The sequence below is a fragment of the Megalobrama amblycephala genome, linkage group LG14, assembly GCF_018812025.1.
Source record: "Megalobrama amblycephala isolate DHTTF-2021 linkage group LG14, ASM1881202v1, whole genome shotgun sequence".
NCBI classification, from domain to species: domain Eukaryota; kingdom Metazoa; phylum Chordata; class Actinopteri; order Cypriniformes; family Xenocyprididae; genus Megalobrama; species Megalobrama amblycephala.
The window spans coordinates 17,437,149-17,462,753 of record NC_063057.1 but is presented as its reverse complement, the minus strand read 5'-3'; the positions used below and the strand labels follow the sequence as shown (position 1 = coordinate 17,462,753).

Genomic DNA, 25,605 nt, shown 5'->3' with positions numbered 1-25,605 from the left:
ATATAAAACCATCCATATGATTTGGCTAAAGATTAGCCATGCAATTATTAAGCAAAGCATATTAAGCATTTTTTTAGCTGGCTAATGAAGAATGTGTCCATATTCCCATGTATTTTGAAATGGGACCTGTGCATATATATGTATATATATTTATAAATACACTGTAGGATGCACAGTGATTCTTCAAATGAATAAGAATCTTTAAACCACTTTTAATATCAGAGTAGAAATAATTCAATTGAATGTCCAATTTGTTTCTGTGATAAATTTCCCTGTATAATTCAGCTGTGCGTGGCTCCTCCAGACATAGTATCATGTCTAAACTCCTCTCCCACCCATCAGCTCTGGCAGATCTCTAAAGAATCTTTTGGAATTCCCAGCATGCCTCCAGCAGAAGCCTCACTGCATGGGCTGCTATAAGCTTAGAAATTAGACCCATATGACAAAAAAGTCTTATGTTAACATCACTAGTTCTGAGGAAATGCAATGGGAGCACATCTGGACATTTATTTTTATATTTGTAAGAATCATCAGTTAGCAGGTGAGACTCACGCTAGATCTCAATAGGTTTGAATTTTGGTTTGCGGATATGACGAATGTTGGCACCAGGTTCGGTGGGTTTAAAGGGGGCCAGGGCTCCATAGTGTTTTGGCACTGGCAAAGGATCATCAGTGGGGATGTAAGCATTGGGTCGAAGCTCAGCTGTGGTGTAAACACCATTTGGAAGCTGGTTCCACTCGTCTTCCTCAGCCATCTAACAAACATAAACACAGAAAAAGTTCGTATCACACAAACATTATGTTAATAGCCCTGTGGTTTAAATATTTACCTAAAAATTTCAATTTAAGTGTGATTTAGCTATCATTTGAAGGCTTATCAGAAACAGAGACATCAGTGCTGTAGCACAGACCTTATCCGACACTATTGCCCTATAACAGTATAGGGTGAATTTACATAAACCAATCATGACCGAGAAGTTTATATGAGGGCAAATCTCATGAAAACGCTTACTGTAAGATTTGAGTCATTTGTGCCTGTAGTGTGTGTTTAATGTGTATTGCATCTGTTTGATGGCATTTGGAGGCTTACCCTGGCTTTTTTCTCTGCATCTGCCTGCCGTCTGTGCTGATCTCGAAGGTAACGCAGCCACTCGTTTTCTATGTTGTCTGAGGGGGGCAGGCCCTGCTCCACACGCCTCTGACACAAGTCCAGCTGTAGTTCCTTTTCTTTCATCTCCTGCTGCAGGGTCATACACTCTGCCTGCCGCATGGACAGCTCTGCTACCACTGCCATCATTTTACTAGTGCGTTCCCTGATCTGAGCCTGCAGCTCATTCACCTAAAACACAAAATAGTTTGATAAAACTACTGGTTACATGACCTTCTGTGTTTACACTAATACAGTACATGCTTGACGTTTAGTTAAGCAGGATTGGTTAGAAAGCAAGAGAGCTTGCAATGTTTCATTGATGTGGGCATCTGATGTTTTTTGGAGATAATGAGGTCTGCAGGGAGTTGAGGCATCAGGTGTTTTTTATTGTTGGTCACCACTTGATGTCCAATGTAAATTCTGGGTCCTGAAGCAAAACTAGTCTAGGACTGATCTAAACCAACCAGGTTGCTGCGCTGTGTGTTAGAGTAAATGTGTCTATGAACTTACTTTCTTGGCTAGATGCAGCGTGTCTTCTTTACCGTTCTCAGCTTTGATTTGGATTCGCTGGGAAAGGCGTTTAACCTGCTCATACACAAGCTCCATTTCCAAGAGCTGAGTCTCTTTATCTGCCAATTGCACCTCGAACTAAACACAGACACACACCAGCGAGAAAAATGTTTTACCTACTGTATATGACTGCATAATTTTCTAACCATATAAATACACTCTGTGTAGTCATTTTATGTAAGATACTTTAATTTAATCAGTTCATTAACATTTACAATCTGTTAGATTAGATTACATTGAGAATTTACTACATCGTCTCATGTTATAACAATAAAATTGGTAAACAAGTATATACTAATATTAAACAAAACAAACTAGAATTGAAATAATTATTGAACATAATATTTATATAATTATTAAATAATGGAATTATATCATAAGAAATCAGATGTCAGAAATAAATATTTTTGATTGTGCTCACTGAACTTGACCAATACTGAACTGCCAAGCAAACAATTAAACCCAAATATTTCCCTTTATGTAGATGGCAAATGTTTTATCTATACCTGTTCAATCTTCTTGATGAGCTCCTCAGGAGACGGATCTTCTCCACTAAGTTTTCTTATTCTGTGCAATCTTCTAGTCAGACTAGTCTGTCTGTCCTTCGTCTCAGACAGCTATGGCACATAGAAACAGCCATCAGGACACCATGAAAACATTTGACTCATTTGTCAAATGTACAGAATGTATAAAGAAAACAGATGTATTTTATTGTCTTATTTATTGATTATATAGATCCTCTGTAGTTAAGGCCACCCCAGAGAGTGAAGCTGGCTTTTTATTTGTGTGTTTGTTTCCCTCTGAGAGTCATTTAGCTGGTTAGACGGCGTCAGGCTGGAGGCAGATGTGTCATTGTGCTCTTCAGTCACTACAGACTGTATTGCGGGGCTTACGGCTATGTCACGACAGAGAAATCATCTGGTGTCAACATGACGTGGGGTTTGGTGGGACCAAATGGTTTCAAACATAATAAAGCCAATGTAACTGGAACATCAATGTCTTAATCATTTGCTTATAGTTTAAATCATTATCTAAAAATGCCTGCTGCTAGAACTTGTGGTTAGGACAAAAGTTTTTAACGTCTCTTAGGCCACGGCAGGTTAAGACTGAAACATCGAGCTAGATGTCCATGTGGACTTGATCTGGGAGAGATATAAGAGACTATAGCCAAGAAGAGCAACATGTGAGCCAACACACCAGCATATTGCCATGAAGGCCAAGGGGGCTGGAGTTAAAGGTCATCTTTTAGTTGGTGGGAAGGTGAAGACAATGTTTGGGGTCTGAGTCTTAATCTTTTGTTTCTGCTTGGCAGTTTCCCTGGCATTCCATGAAGAGTAGGATGACTTGTTGCTTGTTCAGGGACTTGTTCAAGTACAGGACGTCTTGTTATACTCAGTAAGAATTGAAAGGTCATCACGTGTCTGTACCTACACAGAAAAAATATTTCTTACCTATTATTTCCTCCCATTTTGAGGTGTTGCACAGCTACTCCAAACAGTTTCTTTCTCTGTAAAATTTGCTGCAAAGTCCATTTTAATTCTAATGGATTTGTACCATTCAAAGGTTTGAAATCAGTAAGATTTTTTTAATGTTTTAAAAGTAATCTCTTATTCTCACCAAGGCTGCATTTATTTGATCAAAAAAATAAAAACAGTAATATTGTCACATGATCCTTCTGAAATCATTCTAATATGCTGATTTGATGCTTAAGAAACATTACTTATTATTTCAGTTGAAATCACTTGTGCATTATGTCTTTACTGTCACTTTTGATCAATTTAATGTGTCTTTGTTGAATAAATGTAATAATTTCTTTCAAAAAATTCTTACTGACCCCAAACATTTGAATTTTAGTGTATCTGACATTTCCAGTGTGTTCCATAATATGTAGATGTATAAATGTAAATGTAATGAGAAATATGGCCTTAAACTATAGTAAGTTTGGCATTGCGACTGTAGTTGGCACTGGCAGTGTCTTACCCCTGGCTTTAAAGCCCTACAGCACTGACAAAAACTAGTAACAAGATCTAATATTTAAGTGTTTATTTGGTCTGCGCTAATGTAGTAGATGTTGATATGAAGAGACTGTGTTGATTAAACACAGAAGGGTATAAAACTATCAGGAAGATTCTCATTGAGATTGTATCTCTGAGAAGGAACTATAAATGGTAAAGAGAACACATCTGTGGGTATGTGTGCCACCTTAGAGTGCAACAAATGTTTGGAATATTATATACAATCTAACCATTAATTAAATTCCACTGCAGTATAGTGTGTTTGTTTACTCAGTGATAATATTGTTGTAACTTCTTTATTATTTATGTATCTGTGACAGATCATCTCTTTGGCTGCTTCTCCCATCTCATGCAAAAGTTGGCAGACCCTCTGAGAAGTTACTCTGTACATTATTATTATTATTATTATTATTTATTTCATTGTTTTCCAGATAGAGGTTGCACAGTGGTTTCAGAACTGGGTTGCAGGTACCTGTATCTGTAATAAGATGTTCTCTTCCTCAAGGGCCCGTTTGATTAACAACTGTTTCTTCTGCAGGTTGTTCTGTCTTTCTTGCTCTTTCTGCTCAATTTTCAGGTTGCCGATTTCATCTTCCATGTCCTGTAACTTCAGGTTGCTTTTTTCAATCATTTTAACCAGCACATTTAGTCTCTCGTAGAAAACACACAATTCCTGCTCTCTCTCCACAAGCTGAACACCCCTGGCAAAACAAACACACATACAACATACAAAGATAAGTTGCAAATGCAAGTCCAGACTGTAAGAATTCACCTGATAGATCTGTAAACTTCCCTAAACTCTCTCTCACCGCTTGTTGCGTTCTTGCATGGCGGCATCATAGCTCTTGCAAATATGCAACTGGTTTTGCTCCAGCATGTCGATTGTGTATGTGAGCTTGCCAAGGTTCAATTTCTGCTCCTCTCGTTTCTGGTACATTTCCTGCAGAATCTTTAACACCCGTGAGATCTCATTCTTCATATGGTCTCTGAGCTTTAAGCTGTGAGAGTGCTGTAGATTGGACTTTTGCAGCAACCTAAAGTGAAACCAAGCAATACAAGATCTCTTAAGGTGCAGTAACTAATATGAATTAACGATGAAAATAAAATATTTTTACAGCATTTATTATGAACCTTTGTTAACAATGTTAGGAAGAGTTACTTTTAAAAGTAATCAAGTCAAGTCACCTTTATTTATTTAGGTACTTTTTACAATACAGATTGTTTCAAAGCAGCTTTACAGTGGTAACAGGAAAATAATGCAACAAAGTTTGTTTCGGATGTACAGCAGCTCTAGAGGAAAATAGTGTCATTGTTCAGCTTGAGTCAGTTCAGTGTTGATTTATTTCCATTGTTATCAATAATTATAGTCATCAATTATTAATTTAGTGCATTTCATCTATATAAATTCATCTATATAATTTTGCTGAATAGTAGGTGTAATAGTATAATAGTAATAGTAGTAATGCATTACAATGTTGCGTTACTCCTAAAAAGTAACTAAACATGCTGCAAAAGACACAAGGCGTGAGTGCAACGGTTTTGCATGTCCGTCTAGCGCATGTTTACATAGAAAAACAATGGATAAGTAGCGCGTTGGAATGGAAAAACGCGTTCTGTATGAACAGCACCTTACACCCTAAAAAGTAACCAATTGCGTTACTTAGTTACGTTTTATGGAAAATAATGTTACTTTATTCGTTACTTAAAAAAGTAATCAGATTACCTAACTCTGACTTACATAATGTTATGCCAAACACTGTTTGTTAATGTAGTGTACTTTGTTAGTTCATGTTAACTAATGTAGTTAATTAATGTTAACAAATGAAACCTTATTGTAGTGTTACCTGTTATATTATGGTGTGATGTTGTCAGATAAAAAAATAAATAAATACTTGGAATATAATGCGAGAGCTACGGTACTTGTCTTTGATGATAGCAGTCCACTGCAGAGTCTTAAGATTTTCTTCCAGGTTAGCCAGGTTCTTTTGCATCTCTTCCAAGTTCTGGTTTGACATGTGGATCAGGCTCAGGTATTTGTTCCGCTCGGCCTTGGTGACATCATACAGCTTAGCAAACACACCCAGCCTGGTGAGGGTAAGATTGGATTTAAGAATGCATTTACTGAGCACACTATAGGCTAACAAAGTGTATTCATTCTAAATCAACTGAAAGAGTGAGTGATTTTTTTGTTGGAATAATAGGAAAAAGGGACTTAATAAAAAGATAAAAGAAAGTATTTTGCTTGTGTTTTAGTTAAATTTCATCCCATCTATACAGTACATGTCAATCACCAGTAAGTACCTTGACTGGGTCTCTTGAGTCTGTTTCAAGTGCTCTTGAATAACCAGTCCTTTCCCTTGCAGATCTTGTTTGGAACGCTTATATTTAAGCTGCAACAATATTCATATCAATCACCAAGCATTAAGGAATAGTTTTCCCAAAAATTCAGTGATGCTGATGTAACTGTTTTGGATTGGGTGGTAAATAAAATAAAGGTCTTAACCTGTGCTTTAAGCAGCTCACGGCTTTTTTGCTCTCTCTCATCTGCTTTGATAAGTACGAGACGATGAAGGTGATGAAGCTCATCTCTACGCCGATAGGACTCTTTAATCAAAGCCTGTTCCTGCTCCATATACTCTTGAACCAGCTGGACCTTCAGCCCTGCCATAGATTGCTACTCACAAACACACACACAGGCGCAAGAAAACATACAAATGTACACACACACATTTTGTACTGAATCTCACCACACAGTTTATAGATTATGTAAACTTGAAGCCACTTGTCACAATGTGCAAAGTACCTTGCTAATCAAACTGCGTTGTAGGTTTTCCACTTCCTTTTCCAGATCTCTTCTTCTCTGCAATAAGCTGTCACCTTCTGGGACTGTGTCTCTCTGCGCAAAAAATAACATATATGAAATAATCAATTGATGTGTCTATAGACTATAGATTAAAAGGTAAAAAGTACATCTTAGTTCCTGTAACTGGTCGCTGCTAGTTAAGTTTTTCAAAGATCACCTTTGAATCTTCACTACATTTATCTGCATGATAAAAGAATTTTTAAAAGAAGTATTAATTGTATGCTCTCAATATTAGCTCAATACCTATGATTAAAATGTCCCTTTTGTTGTGAAAGAGAGTCAAGGGGGAGGTCATACACACCAGGCCACATCTCTAACACAATGAAAATCTTTAAAATTCAAAGGAACTAATAGTTCCTGTTTTTATAAAATGACCATGATTCATCAGTCTTTCCATACATATCGTGAGAACAAAATGATTTCAAAGAAATTCTGAAATGCAGGACATCACAAAATATTTGCATCTGCAGAAATTGTTGCAAATGTTGCAAAATATGGAAAATCAGGAAACCCCTCTAACAGTATGATGTTAAATATCAATATATATATTTATTAATTGGGTGGGTGACAATATTGTATCTAGATGTGGGCTTCTAAAATGTGTTTTGGGTCACCTGAGCCTGGGTCCTCTCATGCTGCTGTTGAGTGTTAGCGAGAGCATCTCTGGCCTGTTTCAGCTGCAGTTCATTCCTCTTCAGGGCTTGCATAAGTTTGTCTTTCAGCCGTGTATCTCGGGCCAGTTTATCATGAAGAGACTTACACTCAGCAACAGTCTGCTCCATGTTGATGTCCAGCAGACCCCTGTAGTCCAAAACAGTAGATTTACTTAAAAAAATTGTTATTTTGCACAAGACGATGACTTTGATGTAGCCTCCCATTCATGGCTACAGACGTTCACCCAACCATGACGACTGCCGCTTGTAATGTGAAAAGGGACCATTAGTTACATATTTTACATACGAGCACTTCTGAAGGGTCTTTATCTCAGAAACAGTTTGGATGCCTTCCGATTTGAATCCGAATCCATTTGCCGTTAAAGTGTGAGAAACTGTGAGATTATAACCTTTGATCCATGAAGATGGCCTCTTTTTCCTTGGTCATCTGCAGTTCTTTGAGAAGTCTATCTTTTCTGTTCTCTGCAGCCACCAGCTGAGCCTTGTGGCCTTCCAGTTCTCGCGCCACCTCCTTTTTGGCCTCCTTCACCTTCTCGCACTTTGCATTCACCTTCTGCTGATGCTCTATGTGCTCCATACGATGTTGCTCAATTACTGCTACCTGCTTCTCCAGCTCCCTATCACACACAAACAGATACAGTGCAGATTATTCAGTCAAATAGAGCCAGTGCTTTGCGTAACTTGACTATAACAAGCCACATACGATTTCTTGTGGGCGACCCTGTCGATCTCCTTTCCCAGCTGATCAGGTATGAGGAGCACCTGAGCCAGCTCAGCCTGGTGAAAGACATTTTTAACATGTGAAATCCACATCCCATAGTTCACAGGATACTCCAGCCTACAGTAGTAATTAACAGGTCTTGCTTACCTCATTGCTCTCAACACGACCTTTTAAATCCTCTAGCTCATGTCGTTCTTTCTTTATATTTTTCTGATGAGTCTCTAAGCTCTCAGTTAAAGTCCACACTTCCTGTCTAAGATGAACCACCTCTTTCTTCACCTCCTCACAACTGTTCTTCATGGCCATGTACCTATTTTCTAGCTCCTGAGGACATACAGACACACACACACACACACACACATATATATATATATATATATATATATATATATATATATATATATGTATATATATATATATATATATGACTTTTTTTATGTTTTCCATTTACATGGAAATAAACAGGATTTTTAACTCTTTGATGCATAACATGGGTCAAAAATGACCCGGCTGAGTTTTTATTTTCTATATCTTTGCAAGAAATTAATTTCATCATTCAGTATTCCAGGTATTCCTCAATTAACTTGTTTTTGATCATAACAAATCCTCATTTTAATTTTTTCTTTCTTACTTTTTTAATAAAAATCATTTTTGTATCACTACCCTTCTAATGCGCAACATGGGTCAAAAATGACCCGTATTCATTTCCTATGTAATTTCAATAACGGTTGAGTGTTTCTTTGCAGAATCTTTAAAAGAAATGTATTTTATCATTCATTTATTCCAGTTATTCCTTAAATAACTTGTTTTTGATTGTAAAAAATCATTATGTTCATTTTTTCTTTCTTACTTTATAAACAAACACAGTTTTTGTTTGTCGACATCAATTTTACACACATGGGTCAAAAATGACCCGTATTCATTTCCTATGGTATTTCAGTCAAGACTGAGTGTTTATTTGCTGAATCTTTGAAAGAAATGTATTTTGTCATTTATTTATCCCAGGTATTCCTTAAATATCTTGTTTTTGATTTTCTACAAATAATTATGTTTATTTTTTCTTTCTTACTTTATAAACAAACACAGTTTCTACATCAATTTTACACACATGGGTCAAAAATGACCCATATAGAAATCTTTAATATTTGCAAATTTTTGCAAGTAGGAACATATTTACTGCAGACAACTGTTCATCTGCCACACATTTCACATCTTAACAAGGCTACTTTTGTATATTTGATGGATGTAAGTCCATAATTTTTAATTTTTTGTCATAATTCAATTGGTCACCCTTTAAGTCTGTCAGTGTTCCTGAAAAGTAACAGTTTTGGACATGGGAACATGGGTCTAAAGTGACCTGTATGAGTTATTACTTTCTATATCACATAGATTACAATAAATTAATTTTATCATTCATTATTCCATCTATTACTTAATAAACAAATCCTTATTTTAATTTTTCCTTTCTTTTTGAATGAATTTTTTTTTGGTGTGTCATTACCATTCTAAAGGCCAAAGTATACTTCACTTTTTATGCGTACGTGAGGGTCAGCATACAGATTTTTGTAACTTTTTATAATTTCCGCCGGATTTCTGTAACTGTGTATGTGCAACCTGCACATACACATTTAAATTGCGTTTGTGCGCAAAGTAAACTTTCAGCTTTTTTTTACAGTGATGTCATCATCCACCTCAGTTCTGTTGAGGACCAGCCACTAACACTCTAGATAAAGAAAATCAAAAGCACTGTTGATCGATACACTTATTATATATTTTCACTGTTGGACAGAAACCTTGTTCAAAACTGTTACATTTCAGGAACACTGATAGATGTAAAAAGTGACCAGTAGCATTGGTTTATGACAAAAAATACAAATTATGAAATATAATATATAGCCTATTATATGAAATATAATATGACTTTCATCCATCAAATATACAAAAGCAGCCATGTTGAGAGGTGAAATGTGTGGTGGATGAATAGTTGTCTGCAGTAAATATGTTCCTACTTGTGAAAATTTGCAAAGGTTTCTATATGGGTCATTTTTGACCCATGTGTGTAAAATTGATGTAGAAATACAAAAGCTGTGTTGGTTTATAAAAAAAAAAAAGAAAGAAAAAATAAACATAATGTTTTGTTAAAATCAAAAACAAGATATTTAAGGAATACCTGGAATAAATAAATGATAAAATACATTTTTTTCAAAGATTCAGAGAAGAAACACTCAGTCATGACTGAAATACCATAGAAAATGAATACAGGTCATTTTTGACCCATGTGTGTAAAATTGATGTAGAGAAACAAAAACTGTGTTTGTATATAAAGTAAGAAAGAAAAAATGATCATAATGATTTTTGTCAATCAAAAACAAGATATTTAAGGAATACCTGGAATAAATGAATGATAAAATACATTTCTTTTAAAGATTCAGCAAAGAAACACTCAACCGTTATTGAAATTATATAGGAAATGAATACGGGTCATTTTTGACCCATGTTATGCATTAGAAGGGGTTTTCATAGCTTGTGCATCAAAGTTAAACAGATTAAACACTAAAGAAGCAGATACAGCTGCTCCTTACATTGTACAACATTCAGCTTAATTACTTTAATTTGGATTATTATGATGACAATGATTATACTGTATGACTGATTTATAGATATTGAAATTAGTTAATAAGTATAAAGAGATATAATATAAACAATAGGTTTTGTGTGATTTTCTATATGAACTTTCTTGAATTTTTGATGAAGTAGAAGGATTTCACTAGTGAAGCATTTCAGTCATTTGTTTTGTGTATTTTAGGTATTTGGTCTCCCTAGTGAAACAACATGAATTATCTGGAAAACCCAATGATGTATTAATCCGGAAGCATCATGGCCCAACGATACTTACAGCCTGTTTAGGTTGGTCTTGGTATTCTTTTTCAAGACAGAGCTTCTCCTCTTCAAGACTAAAAAGGAGAAATACAATTCTGTGAAACAAACTTTATGCACATCATAGAAATCAGGATGTGAAGCAATTCATGCAAAAAGGAACTCAAATATGTGAGAGAAAAATATGTTTTGAGAAGCACAATAATCTTACTGTAAGCACAAAATATTTCACAATTATAAATTTGTGGCTAGGGTTAATGAACATTTTAAATGAAGCTGTGTAAAAACTTAAGGTCACATGTACAAATATTCTAGCTGAGTGTTAGAGCTGCTTTCAGTGTGAGCTGGACTGTCCCATCAAAGAAGGATATTACAGTGAGCAAAAGCATGCTGTGCAAGGTGAATCCATGTCAGTTTGGCTAAGGATGAAGGATCCGCTCAGGACATAATAGCGACATAATCTCACATGTGTAGAAACTACATCTGGCTGTAATATGCCTGCAGTACGAATGCTTGACTAACCAATTGATACAGTATACATAAAATATATCTCTAGTACAATAGTTCATGGTCCAAATGTTTTCAGGTGATTAACTACTTCAAGAGTAAAACAAAAATTGTGAACCAACTAACACCCAAAGTCTCAGGGGGTCTCATTCAATGTCCCTTTCTTCTTGTCCTTGTCTTCCATTAGTCTTTTTTTGCTAAACTGCTGTTTTGTTATTATTTCAGTGAAATTAAATAATGGACCACAAATATTGTTCTTTAGAACTTTCTATTCATCAAAGAATATCTTAATCATGTGAGAATCACTTAAGACTGAAAATTCAGCTTTGCCTTCACAGGTATAAATTAAAAAGAATTGCAGATAGTTTGACATAATATATAAATTACCCTTAGTTTATTCTCAATATTATGACATAACTTTATTACCAATCCATAATTTTTCCACACTGCTGTTTTGACTTTATTTTCTCTTATTGAAATATTTCTTAAATCCTAAAAAAATGATGTTAACCATTTGCTGTTACGAGTTGGGGCTTTTTGTCAGTAATAAATATTTTATTTATTTACGTATGCTTTTTTTAATCAGCTAATATATAATGCAATGTAAGCATTGAGGTTTGAGCATTGGTATTAGACTTTCTCAAGGCACAATGTTTCCCCTCTCCTTAAAAATATTGAAGTACCTTTTGTCCTTTTCAAAGTTATTCACATATGTTTGTTGTACAAGTCACTTAGAAAAAGGTCAGAAAACACTCTCTGAGACCAATGTGGGCTGTGACTCAGCATACAGTGTTCTTTTCCATGCTCCATTTAGGAGGTGAGACAATGATTTTGGACACAATGAGGCAAGTGTTCGAAAAGATGCAGATAAAGTGGCTTGGGTCAATGCCTTTTGGTTTGCAAGACTAAATGCACCATGCACAGAGCAAGTCTTCAATAATACATATTATAATAATACATAATACACAACTTGTGGTCCTGCAGAGCATCTTACCACTCAAACTGGAACTGCATCTGGTAATCTCTTTCTTCATCCTCCTTCAGCTGGTTGTAGTACTGCAGAAGTGTCTGTTTCAGTCTGCTGACCTCTGTGTCCGGTCCTTCAGGAAACAGCTCGGCCTTCTCCAGCTCCAGCCTCTGCTGCTCAAGTGTGGTGCGTAAGGCTTTCGCCTCCTTCAGCAGATGCATTTCTGATTCCTGAGACCTTCTCAGAGTTTCATGCAAGAGGTTGAAACTGGCCCTAAGACGAGCCACTTTCTCCCCACTGACCTTTCCCATGGAGAACAGCTGAAGACAAAAGATGAAAAAGTACTATCAGTGCTCCAACAGCCGAATAAACATTAACCTAAATGCATTTAAAAGCTAAACTGGTTCATGGAGATTTGCTGGGACTCATTTCAGGTGTGTTTTTGAGTGGATCCACATTTGTGTCATGCATTTGAACTCCAGCATGGAAAGCTAGGATCTAAGCTTTGAGTGTTGTTTATCTGACCATGCACTGAAGTTGAAGTTTTCAGTATAAGCATCTCTAGTTATCAACAGAAAGTCTGAACATGTGTGTTTTTCTCCTTTATAGTGGAGACAAACAAACTGAACACGAGGTTGGAAAGCTCCAAGATATGCAGTAAATCTCTTCCAGATTTTAAGATTTTTTGCTTGCTGTTCAGGGCTTGGATCCATCTACTGTTGAAAATCATTGATATTAATATTAACTGCTATGATGTCAGTTTAAATTAACTTATAGACAATACGCAAATGAAAAACAGGCTCTAGGATAGAAGCACTGACTGTTAAATATCTTTGTACTGTCTTAAGGTGCGGTCACAATTTCAATTTACAAAAAAGGCCCTTTGTATATTGTTAATATATGCATAAAGCACAGTTCACACAGCTCACTTTCAAACCAAGCAGGTTTCGGTTGGTCACTGTGTGGATATCTTTCATCTTTACGAGAAATTACCGATTGCATGGTTTCCTATTGAAATGATTGTATTTTGTCTTGAAAATTCACCAAACACCTTCGCTCTCAGATAAAAAAAGGTACGGTGCTGACTCCGGGGCAGTACTCTAGGGTACAAAAGTAAAAAGGTACATCTTTGTACTATATACCCCTATATGTTACATAATAGTACCTTAATGGTACATATTAGCACTTTAAAATTACATATTAGTACCTTTTCACGTTTTTTCCTTAGTGTACTGCCCCAGTGACAAGCACCGTACCTTTTTTCTGATAGTGTTTGGTGAATGTGACCACACCTTTATGGTATCTAATTATCTAATTTTCACAATGTTTTCAAGACTTTTCATTATAATGTTACACAAATTGAATTTGCTTAAAAATTGACATTTGCTGGACATTTATCTTAAGAAGCAGCTTGTGCATTATCAGTTCCTATTTAATAGCAATTCTATTCTGGGACTTCCTGCACCAAGCCAAGGCAGGAGTCTAAAGTTGATTACTGTGAAGTTTATGGGAAATCATGAGGCACACATGTGGAGGACCAGCTTTGAAGTGAGGCACATTTTACAATAGGCAGTTTGGATAACGGTTCACTGTGCTGATCTAGTAGTGAAAAACATAAGAATAATGGAGAATATGTATGATGGCAAACTTATGAGTAATTTCTACAGAAAACTGCAACACCAATACAATGCAGAAATAAAGCTATTTCTGGCAGACGACTGAGCACATCTGCACAAGATTAAATAAATACTAGTTTCTTTGGTACAATAAAGTCCAAGACAACGCTTGATTGTATTACAGCCAGTACTACAGTAAAATACAGCTTTGTGACAATGCATGATCCTATGCCAATACAAACACATTAGCACTACGTAATGTAAACACATAACAGCACTAAATGAATGATGACAGACAATGTTTTGCAGAACACCACAGCATTTACAGGAGTAGCCTAAATGGAAAGAAATATTGTTTCATCTTAAATGAATAGTTCACTCAAAATTTAACATTCTGTCATTATTTATTCATGTTGTCTCATGTTCGCTTTCTTTCTTTCAGTTAAAACATTCTTGAAAATTCTGAAGAATAACTAAAAGAATGTCAGGTTATAGATTTTTAAATAAAATCTGATTCTGACTTAAAGGATTAGTTCATTTCAGAATGAAAATTTCCTGATAATTTACTCAACCCCCATGTCATCCAAGATGTTTATGTCTTACTTTTTTCAGTCAAAAAAATTTTTTTGAGGAAAACATTCCAGGATTTGTCTCCATACAGTGGACTTCACTGTGGTACAACGGGTTGAAGGTCCAAATTGCAGTTTCAATGCAGCTTCAAAGGGCTCTACATGATCCCTGACGAGGAAGTCAGGGTCACAAGTCTTAATAAGTGTCACAAATGCTCATCTTCCACTAGCTCTGCAATGCGGCATGCATTACGTAATCATGTTGGAAAGGTCACACATGACGTAGGCAAAAGTACCGATCCAGTGTCTACAAAGTGAACAAAGACTAAGTAAAACGCCCTTGACAAAAACAGGTAAAACAATGTCAGACGATTTTGAAGTTGGAGGAGAAAATGACCCTACCGCGGTACTTCCGCCTACGTCATGCGTGACCTTTCCAATGTGATTACGTAATGTGTGGTGCATCGCAGAGCTAGTGCAAGATGAGCATTTGTGGTTAAAAAGTATCTCAATTTTCTATTGTTTTTTTTAGAAAATGAACAATCGTTTTGTAGACGAGGCCCTTAATCCTCGGTTGGGATCATGTAGAGCCCTTTGAAGCTGCATTGAAACTGCAGTTTGGACCTTCAACCCGTGGTACCACAGTAAAGTCCAATATATGGAGAAAAATCCTGGAATGTTTTCCTCAAAAACCTTAATTTATTTTTGACTGAAAAAAGACATAAACATCTTGGATGTCATGGGGATGAGTAAATTATCAGGAAATTTTCAATTTTGAAGTGAACTAATCCTTTAATTTAATTTAATTTAATTGAAACACTGTCAATTGCCTTCACAGCACTAAACTGCTAATCTGGTTTATCTTACTTACTGAATCTTTATATACTAGATTAAAATCAAGGTTAAAAATAACAAAAATATCATGAGTCATAGTGCTGTTTAAAAGAAAGTGTGAGTGTCCTCCAAATTATCCACCAAATTCTTCCTGCGTTGATGTTGACTGCACAATTATGTAATGCACTGCTGCCCCACCCACACTCTCTCTCTCTCTCTCTCCTCTGATATTAATGGCAAAGCTGTTGCACTTTGAGGCAGTTCTCCTCTGTCCTCTCTCTCAGTTTGGATCACTGTATTTGAGACAATGAAACTGGTGTACGTGTACTGTTCTCTGCTGATAACGGTCTGGCAGGAGGTAGAAGCTTCTGGTAGTGGCCCTTCTGGGGTTCTGGACAAGGTGTATGGAAGTTCCAGCTGCCCCCAGGTGAGACTGAAACCAGCCGGGCAGTGTGAAGATGAGGATGAGTGCCCATACCAGATTCAAATGCCACCGCTGACCATACAGCTTCCCAAACAATTCCGTCTACTGGAGAAGACCATGAAGGAGCTGCAAAGCTTGAAGGAGACAGTAAACAAGTTGAAGACCTCCTGTCTGGAGTGCAGCTTGCAGCAAATCGACCTCAACTTGCAAAAGGACAGTGGAGACCCTCCAACAAACAGCGCAGAGCAGAGTCGAGGGGATACCAGCAAAAGAGTCTACCAGAATGGGAATGACAGCGATAATAGCATTGTACAACACATGCAGGTAAAGATGAGCCGCATGTCTAACAGCCTGAAGAATGCACGTGCGCAGATTAACTCCCTTCAGGGACGTCTGGAGGAACTTAACCTCCTCAATCTGCAAAATGTGGAGGCAATAGTGGACAGAAAAGTTGAGAACATCACCGGGATTGTCAACAAAATTAGCAGCACCTGCACCTCAAATTGTCCAGATCAACAACAACAACTTCAACGTAAGTTAAATAAGACAAAAAAAGTGGGGGAATTCCCCCTTTATGTGACTCTTCTGGTGGGGATTGTTTAATTTGAGGGGGGAGTGTATATATGTATATTATTTTATTACTGTGAACTTATTTAGGACATGTAGAAATGGGGTAAACTAGAGAATTATTTAGACCATTTAAAGTACAAAGAACCTCAAGGAATGCTTTCAAGCTGCCTCCTCAAATAGAGGCTATCGCATTGAAGTTTCTTCTGTTTAATATTAAGCAAGCTGTCTGCCAGGAGCTTCTGCAGGAATAGTTTCGCAGATCCTCACTGAAATCTTCTGACTTTGATTTTACAATCTTCAAAAATTAAAACCTGCGGCAAGAATGCAGAATCACATGATGATGAAATAAATGTAATAAACCCCACTGAACCAAATTATAGAGTTTTGGGTTCTCTACACAATTTTATCAAGTATCACAAGAGAAAAACATAAAAACATGCATGTCAGACACGCTATATTTTAGACATGTTTTGTCCAATCCTGCTCCTGGAGGGCCACTGTCCTGGAAAGTTTAGCTCCAACCCCAGTTAAAAACACCTGAACCAGCGAATCAAGGTCTCACTAGGAATTCTAGAAACTTCCAGACTGGAGCTAAACTGTGGCCCTCTAGGAGCAGGTTTGGAGACTATTGTTTTATATAATATTTAGTTCCTGATGCATGTAGAATTATAAAGCATGCTTAAAACTCTCTCTCTACACAGACCTCTCAAACATCACTCCCAGAGACTGCTCTGACATCAGCATGCTGGGGCAGAGGTCAAATGGGGTGTACCAGGTGGCCCCTGACCCAAGAAATGGCAGCTTTGCAGTGTATTGTGAGATGGAGGCATTAGGTGGTGGGTGGACTGTCTTGCAGCGTCGAATCAATGGCAGTGTAAATTTCAACCGCACCTGGGCTGACTACAAGAAGGGCTTTGGTGACCTTAAAGGCGAGTTCTGGCTTGGAAATGATAAAATCCACCTGCTGTCCAAGACCAAAGATATGATCCTCCGCATTGAGATGGAAGACTTTGAGGGCACACGTGGGTATGCCAAGTATGAACAGTTCTATGTGTCGAATGAGTTCCTTCGTTATCGGCTGTCTGTAAGCGGGTACTCTGGAACTGCTGGAAATGCTCTGCAGTTTAGCAAACACTTCAACCATGATCAGAAGTTCTTCACTACGCCGGACAAAGACAACGACATGTACCCCTCAGGGAACTGTGGGGTGTACTACAGCTCGGGCTGGTGGTTTGATGCTTGCATGTCAGCAAACCTTAATGGCAAATACTACAAAGCAAAGTACAAAGGAAAGAGGGATGGGATCTACTGGGGCACGTGGCACAATCTGACTTCTGAGTACTATCCGACAAACTACAGACAAACATTTAAAAATGTCAAAATGATGATAAGGCCAAAGAATTATGCACCCTAAGCCAAATGATGTATAAAAAAAAAAAAACCAATTTTTTGGGGTACTTTTCCTCAAGAATAACTGATGAAGGTATATCTTGTGATGCATCATAAGTCCTCAGACATTAACAGAACTGCATTAAAACAAAATGTATAAAACTCTGTATTTCAAACATTGCAAGGTGCATAGGAATTCTATACAGCTTCTTTTCTAATTATACCAGGACTTTGATTTATGGTTTCGTGTGTGTGTGTGTGTGTGTGTGTGTGTGTGTGTGTGTGTGTGTGTGTGTGTGTGTGTGTGCTACTGCCATCTTGTGTTTAATTAGATTATTACATACATTACATTTACAGAAAATTACAAATTTTAATAATATATGTTTTATATAGATGGCCTGAAAACAAACAGACATGGACTAAAGGCCCATGTGGTTATTAAAAAGAAACTGTGACATTGAAGAAGGAAATGTACAGTATTTATTTTGAAAGCATGGGATGATTTTTTTTTTTAAGGAATATTAAAAAAGTATTGCTGTGTGACTAGGCAGACCTTTATGAATGCTTTTTCGTTTGTTTTCTTGAGAGTCTGAAATTAATCAATTTAGTTTTTTAATCATTATTAGCCCACTTTTCAGAAACTGTTCATATATTGGAGAATTTATATCAACCATCTCATTTGTGCTTTTAAAAGGTACATTCATATTTTTTTATGAAACAAATAAAACTATAATCCAAACGATGCGTTGAATACTGTGGTTGATTCAAAGCTTTCTCACACACAGTCAACCATCAGCTGAGCACATCTTGAGCCTATTTTTGTACTTAATTCTGTACTGTATGTTGAGCACATATCAAAAAATGACTGTTTATCACTGCATTTTACAATGCAAAACCATTTACGCAGCACATTTGTATGGAGCCATACATGACATGCAGGAAAAAAATAGTAGGCTAAATCGTGGACACACTTTACTAAGTCGTTCCCTCGATTTATAAATCATGCGCATGATTTAGCAAATCGAGGGAACGAAATAGTAAATAATGCACATGATTTAGTAAATCGAGGGAACGACTTAGTAAAGTGTGTGCACAATTTTATTTTTCCCTGCATGTCATGTTCGAGGCTCCGTACGTTTGAGCTTCCACAAAAGGTTTGTTCTTGCGTGTCAAGCAGGTTCAGTTGAGCATCTGCTTATGTTCGCTGATCAATGTTTATATGTGAATAAAAGCCTAAATTCAATCTGTTCATCATATAAAGCAACCGAGTCTCTTCAGAAAATATGGACTAAACCGCTCAATTCATATGGATTAGTTTTACGATCTCTTTATGAACTTTTTGAAGCGTCAAAGTGTCAGTTGCATAGCTGTCAATGGAGGGACAGAAAGCTCTTAGATTTCATCAAAAAGATCTTTATTTGTGTTCTGAAGATGAACAAAAGACTTACGGGTGTGGAACGACATGAGGCTGAGTAATTAATGACAGAGTTTCATTTCTGGGTGAACTATCCCTTTAAAAAAAGATGTTTTGTCATTTACATTGCACCTTTTATTGCAATGTAAATGACAGAAGTCAATGCACAAAGAACTAACAGATGTATTATTTTTATTATTATTACAATTATTTCAAAGAGCTTCTACCTGTTCCAGGCACTGCAGGGCTGGATTTGATGATATGACAGCAGGTTGTTCATATGAATCTGCTTCTGGAGCTATTGCAGAAATGGGCGTGGCCCTCTCACTGGAGCCTTCCTCCTCCTCCTCCTCTGATGGAGCAGAGCTCCGCCCCTCTGCATGACTCATGAGCTACACACACATATGTATTTAACGTTACTTTTAAAGACAATCACATGAAAATTATATTTTAATCAGCTAAAACAATTCATGAATTATTTCCCACAGTTTTACAAACAATTGCGTTTTGAATCTTCCCTCTGCATAATTTAGAGCACGTTTGTGACAGGTTTCACTACAGGTGTAGGCAATTAACCTCTCCTTTAATACGACCATGCAGTTGGCGGAAAAACTTTTTACAATAACAGACGACAAAATGACTCAACATAACGCAGCCATTACACAGAGCCCTTCAAGTAAGTAATTAGTAGTTTAATCAGTATTAATAATATTTTAGTAATATTAAGCCGCTTTTTTACTATAAAGAAGATCGTTGCCTTGGGTTCATTTTCAAGCTCTCCTGTCCTGACCGCTTATTCATAAAACCGTCTGTTAATATGTTAATACAACTACTTGATGTAAGACTTGTTTATTTTTAGTCAAACCTTACAATACTATTGTAGTCAAACATGTTTCTTGTTGTTTCTTGTCATGCTGTTTTTAAAACTTACTGATTGTTGTTTAGCCGTGAAGTCTTTAAATCGCTGCACTTTCAGTCACTGTTTATCTGAGCTCGAGACGGTCTCCATAACAACTGCTCAAGCTAGCCAGCGCGCGCGCAGTGCCACATGAGAGCATTCAACTGATTTTAGCTTTAAAATGGTGAATCCTTGGAAATAGTTTTTTTTTTACCGTTTCTTAACCTTTGTTTTTGCAGATACGAAAACGGATAAGGGGTACATGGATGTATTTAAACGTAAAAAGCCGTTAAAGTTCACACCTAAGCGCCAGTACGTTTTGGCCGTCATCTCCCCTCTGCAAAAACACGACAGCTGGGAAACTGGTAAGGAGTATGCTTTTCCATACTGTATAAAATAAAGACGAGTGTAGATATCTAAAAATATAGCAATAACTAAAATCTATCCAAGTTTAATGAGAATGCTATGCATGTAGTATGCATACTTTGCTCCTTTTTTTTAATTTTTTTTTTTTTTTTTTTTTTTTGCATGACATGCCTGAATAACCTTGACATAACCGGGACATGACTGATTGAAAATCGCAAAATGGCAACTAATTAAATAAACCTGTTATGTTTTTAAATACGTCATAGACGTAATGGTCCAGAGCAGAGAGCGGTACACGGGCGCGCACTGCGCGGCGCCATCTGCAGGACAAAGCTCAGCCAAAGAATATACACTAGTATGGAGTCAAATTAATGCCTTAAAGTTTTGCACAAAAATAAAGTTTTGCAAAACAAAAAAAAAGAATTGAGCAATAAAAAAATGTTTTGCAAACAAAAATAAAGAATTGCAAAGGAAAAATAAAGTATTGAGCAGAAAAAAGTAAGTTTTGCAAACAAAAATAATAAATTGCAAAATAAAATAACGTAGTGCAAAAATAAAAATATAATCAATTACAAAAATCAATGACAGCTGTAATCCTATTTTATCTTTGCCACATACTTTTCATGCTCAAACCTACTAAATCATTTGCAACGCTCATTTTATTCTGCGTTTCAGTCAAGTGTGCACTCACGATACCGGTTTTCTTTTGCGCTGCACTTTTCTGTGCGGTTCTCTTTATGGCACTGGTTTGACGTGGGGGTGGAGTCAAGAAACGGGGGCACGCCCCCGCGAAACACGTCATCGGCAGGAGACGCAGATCGCAACAGAACAGATCAAGCATAGAGACAAAGCGCATTTATTAAACAATCCAACTGTCTCCAGGCTGCCTTCTTGTCTTTTCTGACTCATTACAAAAAACAGAACAATGCCTAAAAGCTGCTGTGTGACAAGGTGTACAGCTAACAAGCTAAAAAACCCAGAAATAAGTTTTTATAAGCTGTCGACCCCCAAAAATGAATGTTTAAGGACACAAAAGTGGATACAGGCAGTGAGACAGAGAGCAACGGGTCATATTACTATAAGAAATGCATTGGAGGGGGTCGTAATCGGCGACAACATATGCTAAACAAACCAACAAAAACAAACCATTCATTATTTTTAACCATGTCAAAGAATTATTTCACCTGTCGCCGATTACGTTCCCCTCCAATGCATTTCGCGGGGGTGTGCCCCCGTTTCTTGACTCCACCCCCACGTCAAACCAGTGCCATAAAGTGATCCGCACAGAAAAGTGCAGCGCAAAAGAAAACCGGTATCGTGAGCGCACGCTTGACTGAAACGCAGAATAAAAAGAGCGTTGCAAATGATTTAGTAGGTTTGAGCATGGAAAATATGTGGCAAAGATAAAATGGGATTACAGCTGTCATTGATTTTTGTAATTGATTATATTTTTATTTTTGCACTACTTTATTTTATTTTGCAATTTATTATTTTTGTTTGCAAAACTTATTTTTTTCTGCTCAATACTTTATTTTTCCTTTGCAATTCTTTATTTTTGTTTGCAAAACATTTTTTTATTGCTCAATTCTTTTTTGTGTTTTGCAAAACTTTATTTTTGTGCAAAACTTTAAGGCATTAATTTGACTCCATACCACTGGTTTTATAAGCTCTTTGCTCTTTGGCTCAGGCAAGATATCTGATCAGAGCTGTACATAGTACACATTTTTAAATGACACTGAAGACTAGAGTAATGATGCAACTTGTAAAAATATTTCACAATATTGCTGTTTTTTTTTTTTTTACTGTATTTTTTTTATCAAATAAATGCAGCCCTGTTGAACAGTTGAGATTTATTTTAAAATCATTAATAATTGTTTCCAAACTTTTGGCAGGTAGTTTAACAATTCTATTAACTTATTTAATACATTATTATCATGATTATTAAATGCTGCTTTTTATTTTTACAGGACAATAGTATGTATTACAATATATCTTTTAATGTGGTGTGTGTGTGTGTGTGTATTTTTATTTATATTTATATTTATTTATTTATTTATTTATTAAAAAAAAAATAATCACATGCCTGGGTTAGGTAACCCTGTTTGAAATGTTTAATAGTGCATAATATCTGCTATTGCTAATAAACCCGGCAGTATGCAGTGCAGTGTTCTGTTAGTATTCACCTCAGTTTCAGCATTCTGACTGGCCTGGTGCTATCACAAGACAAGAATGCAAATGCATATGAAGTGCACAGTTTGTGAAGGGCCTATACCTGATTTGTGTGACTTGAACAGTCTTTGCAGATGGCAGATTTTCTGGAACATCTTCACCTCCTCATTCAAACAACAGATTAGAAGAAATCACGTTTGAAAACCCAAGGTACAAAGGTGAAATTCACTTTTAACAATGTTTTGGTTATGCTTATAAGAATTATATAATTTTTTACCTAATCTGCAGGCGTAGAAATTTAAGGCAGTGGAGGGTGACTCGTTTTCAGCCTTTCTCTTTTGATGCGCGTGATGCTGCACGGAAAGTTGAGCGTGAGAGGAGACTGCAAGAGATGCGCCAGATGCAAGAACTGCAATGGGTGAGAGCGCTGTCCTCTGAAAAACCTGTTACTCTCAAGGCACTATAATTGATCAAATTTGTATAAATCAATAATTTTTACTTTTTTTTTTTTTTTTTTTTTTTTTTTTTTTTTCCAGTGTTCAACATTTAAAGCCCATCCAGTGAGAAGATACAAACCTCTTATTCAGCCCCCTGCACATTCCAAGACCCCCGTCTAAATAACATTTAACAGATTTAAGTTTTGTCTTGTCATTTTTAAATGTTTTAATAAAAAAAAAAAAAAAAAACTTTATATACTGACATGAGCTATTGAATTTGTCAAATGGGTGAAATATTGTCTAATTGTTGGAATCTGCCTTTAATTCTTCTTTTGGCATATCCTGCCCATGTGCGCTCAACTACAGGAGGTCATTCCCACTGTGCACTGCTTCATTAGCTTAATACGTTATACAATATATTAAGACGCAAGTTTTAAAAACAAATCCCCTCTAAATTGTTTTCTCTAATCTGATTACAGGGTGTTTGTTTAAAGGAGGATTCTTATTTATGTCTGCTTGGCTAATTTATAAAATATATGATATTAGTGTTGTAGTCAAGACCACCTAAACCTAAACCGAGACCAAGACCAAGACTTTGAAGGGTCGAGACCAAGTCAAGACCAATACAGGCCGAGACCGAGTCAAGACCAAGACCAGTGCAAGTCCCCACACTGCATGACATGCTTATGATAAAATGTGGAATATGCATACGATTGGCACTTCTCTCGTGTGTGTGGGTGTATAAGAGAAGTTTTGATAAAATAATCAAAAGGCATTGCAGATATGTCGGAATTTATCTTTTTCTTCTATAAGCAAATAAATGCGAACAAACACTTAAGAGCTGAAATTAAATTAACCATTTATTCAGAACTAAGTTGCTTCTTTTCTCCACCTCTGAGATTAAAGTTTCTGAGAAGCGAAAACATAATAAATTGGTTAGATGTAAAGAGATAGAATGTCTGCACATATCAGAGAGTTACATTTATACTTTTAGGACAAATTTAAAAATAATTTAAGAATGATTTTTAGACAGGCTCACAAAGTCTCTTTTGGTGAGCCTGAGGTAGGGATGGGTGACAAATCTATATATCACGATATATCTTAAAGTAAAGAAATATAGTGTACAATGATATAATTTAATAACACTTGTATTTTGTCAATTAAGTTTGTTTGTCGACAGCAAGCCCACCACACTCCTGTTAAAAACTGAAGCTAAAACGCCTCGATCGACCCCAGGTGGTTGGTCCCAATAAAGCTCATAATCCCCACCCCCTTATGCTTGCGAGTTTGCTTTGTGAAAAGCGCTCGCGCACATTATAAAACTCAAAGTTACGTAAAAATGCTAATCTCGATGATGTATTAATCTAGACAGTCCATTTTGTTTTAAAGGGGTGGTTTAATGCGATTTCACTTTTTTAACTTTAGTTAGTGTGCTGGAGCATAAACAGTATCTGCAAAGTTACAGCGCTGAAAGTTCAATGCACACAGAGATATTGTCTTTTAAAGTTATGGCAGTTTAATGCCTACAAACAAAAAATTTGGTTGACATCTCTGACAGCCACGGTCACGATGACGGCACAGCTTGCTCTCTGTCTCCCGCATTCACGTGTGTGTGTGTGTGTGTGTGTGTGTGTGTGTGTGTGTGTGTGTGTGTGTGTGTGTGTGTGTGTGTGTGTGTGTGTGTGTGTGTGTGTGTGTGATGCGATGCGATGTTTGGCGGCGCGGCGCGGGGAGGGGAGTAAAAACTAAAAACATTTAAAATTAGACACGAGTCAAGCGCTTGGTCAGAAGTTTAATGTCTAATCACAGTAATGATGTTAACAAATAATTTCGTGATATGCCCTCAGTTTTGGTCTTGACCGGTCTTGAAATGAAATCCCGAGTCCTCTTCGTCCGAGACCGAGACAAGACCGAGTAAAAATGCGGTCGATTCCGAGACGAGACCAAGACCTTTAAAAAGTGGTCTCGAGACCAAGACCGATCTCGAGTACTACAACACTAATAGATATTATTAATACTCCTCATAACAAAAGCTAGTTTCTTAATGACATCCTCCCAAAAGTGTTCTGTTTTGTTTTTGTTTTAATGCTATTCATTCACTTTCATAGAAGTGCCTGAGCTACAACAATAGTTGCGTCCCACAAATGACGCACTATACACTATCCACTTATACACTGTGCTTATGCACCATGTACTCATCCATGTAGTGTATGAATTGTATAAGGTTTTGTCATTTAACAGCGGAGTCCGATACCACCTCCCCCTCGCTACATAATTAAATCTGCGATAGTTGAGTGCATGAAGTGCCCAACGTTCCACAATCCACACTTCGTTTTTTCCGTTAATTTAGTGCATCAACCGGGTATTTAAACTTTTAACTTTTTGGAATTTTCTGTGTGAATGCACTATTTGTACTTAAAAACGTTATAGAGTAGTGCATATATACGTGAATTGGGACGCACCTAATGTCTGTTTATTTGAAGTATTGGTAACAAAGTTTAGACGACTTCATGCTACAAGAAAATTACAAATACCTGCTTGGAAGACTTTGAAGATAACATCCTGTCTGTGCCAAT

The 25,605-nt window shown here is 36.7% G+C and overlaps 2 protein-coding genes across 4 annotated transcripts in view; one reads left to right on the top strand and one right to left on the bottom strand.

Annotated features, from left to right (window-relative positions):
- The window catches only part of ccdc146 (coiled-coil domain containing 146), a 27,826-nt gene extending 2,221 nt beyond the window's left edge, over positions 1 to 25,605 (bottom strand). The window contains exons 1-18 of one of the 3 annotated variants that reach the window (XM_048156336.1): positions 25,564 to 25,605; positions 19,387 to 19,551; positions 12,371 to 12,663; positions 10,889 to 10,946; positions 8,140 to 8,316; positions 7,975 to 8,048; positions 7,661 to 7,888; positions 7,212 to 7,398; positions 6,538 to 6,630; positions 6,238 to 6,408; positions 6,036 to 6,124; positions 5,655 to 5,819; positions 4,544 to 4,768; positions 4,207 to 4,435; positions 2,226 to 2,336; positions 1,660 to 1,797; positions 1,090 to 1,338; positions 553 to 754 (exon numbers count right to left, since the gene is read on the bottom strand). In XM_048156336.1, the coding sequence (XP_048012293.1) occupies positions 554 to 754; positions 1,090 to 1,338; positions 1,660 to 1,797; positions 2,226 to 2,336; positions 4,207 to 4,435; positions 4,544 to 4,768; positions 5,655 to 5,819; positions 6,036 to 6,124; positions 6,238 to 6,408; positions 6,538 to 6,630; positions 7,212 to 7,398; positions 7,661 to 7,888; positions 7,975 to 8,048; positions 8,140 to 8,316; positions 10,889 to 10,946; positions 12,371 to 12,663; positions 19,387 to 19,551; positions 25,564 to 25,590 (2,880 nt within the window). In that variant the 5' untranslated portion in view covers positions 25,591 to 25,605 and the 3' untranslated portion in view covers position 553. Of the gene's footprint in view, positions 1 to 552; positions 755 to 1,089; positions 1,339 to 1,659; positions 1,798 to 2,225; positions 2,337 to 4,206; positions 4,436 to 4,543; positions 4,769 to 5,654; positions 5,820 to 6,035; positions 6,125 to 6,237; positions 6,409 to 6,537; positions 6,631 to 7,211; positions 7,399 to 7,660; positions 7,889 to 7,974; positions 8,049 to 8,139; positions 8,317 to 10,888; positions 10,947 to 12,370; positions 12,664 to 19,386; positions 19,552 to 20,090; positions 20,246 to 22,695; positions 22,828 to 25,563 lie in introns of those variants that run through there. The other 2 variants (XM_048156338.1, XM_048156337.1) reach the window with 2 other exon arrangements.
- fgl2a (fibrinogen-like 2a) lies at positions 15,591 to 19,001 on the top strand. Its single transcript, XM_048156353.1, has 2 exons — positions 15,591 to 16,318; positions 17,058 to 19,001. Exons 1-2 carry the CDS (start codon positions 15,670 to 15,672, stop codon positions 17,768 to 17,770), a joined length of 1,362 nt encoding a protein of 453 aa, XP_048012310.1. The 5' UTR covers positions 15,591 to 15,669; the 3' UTR covers positions 17,771 to 19,001.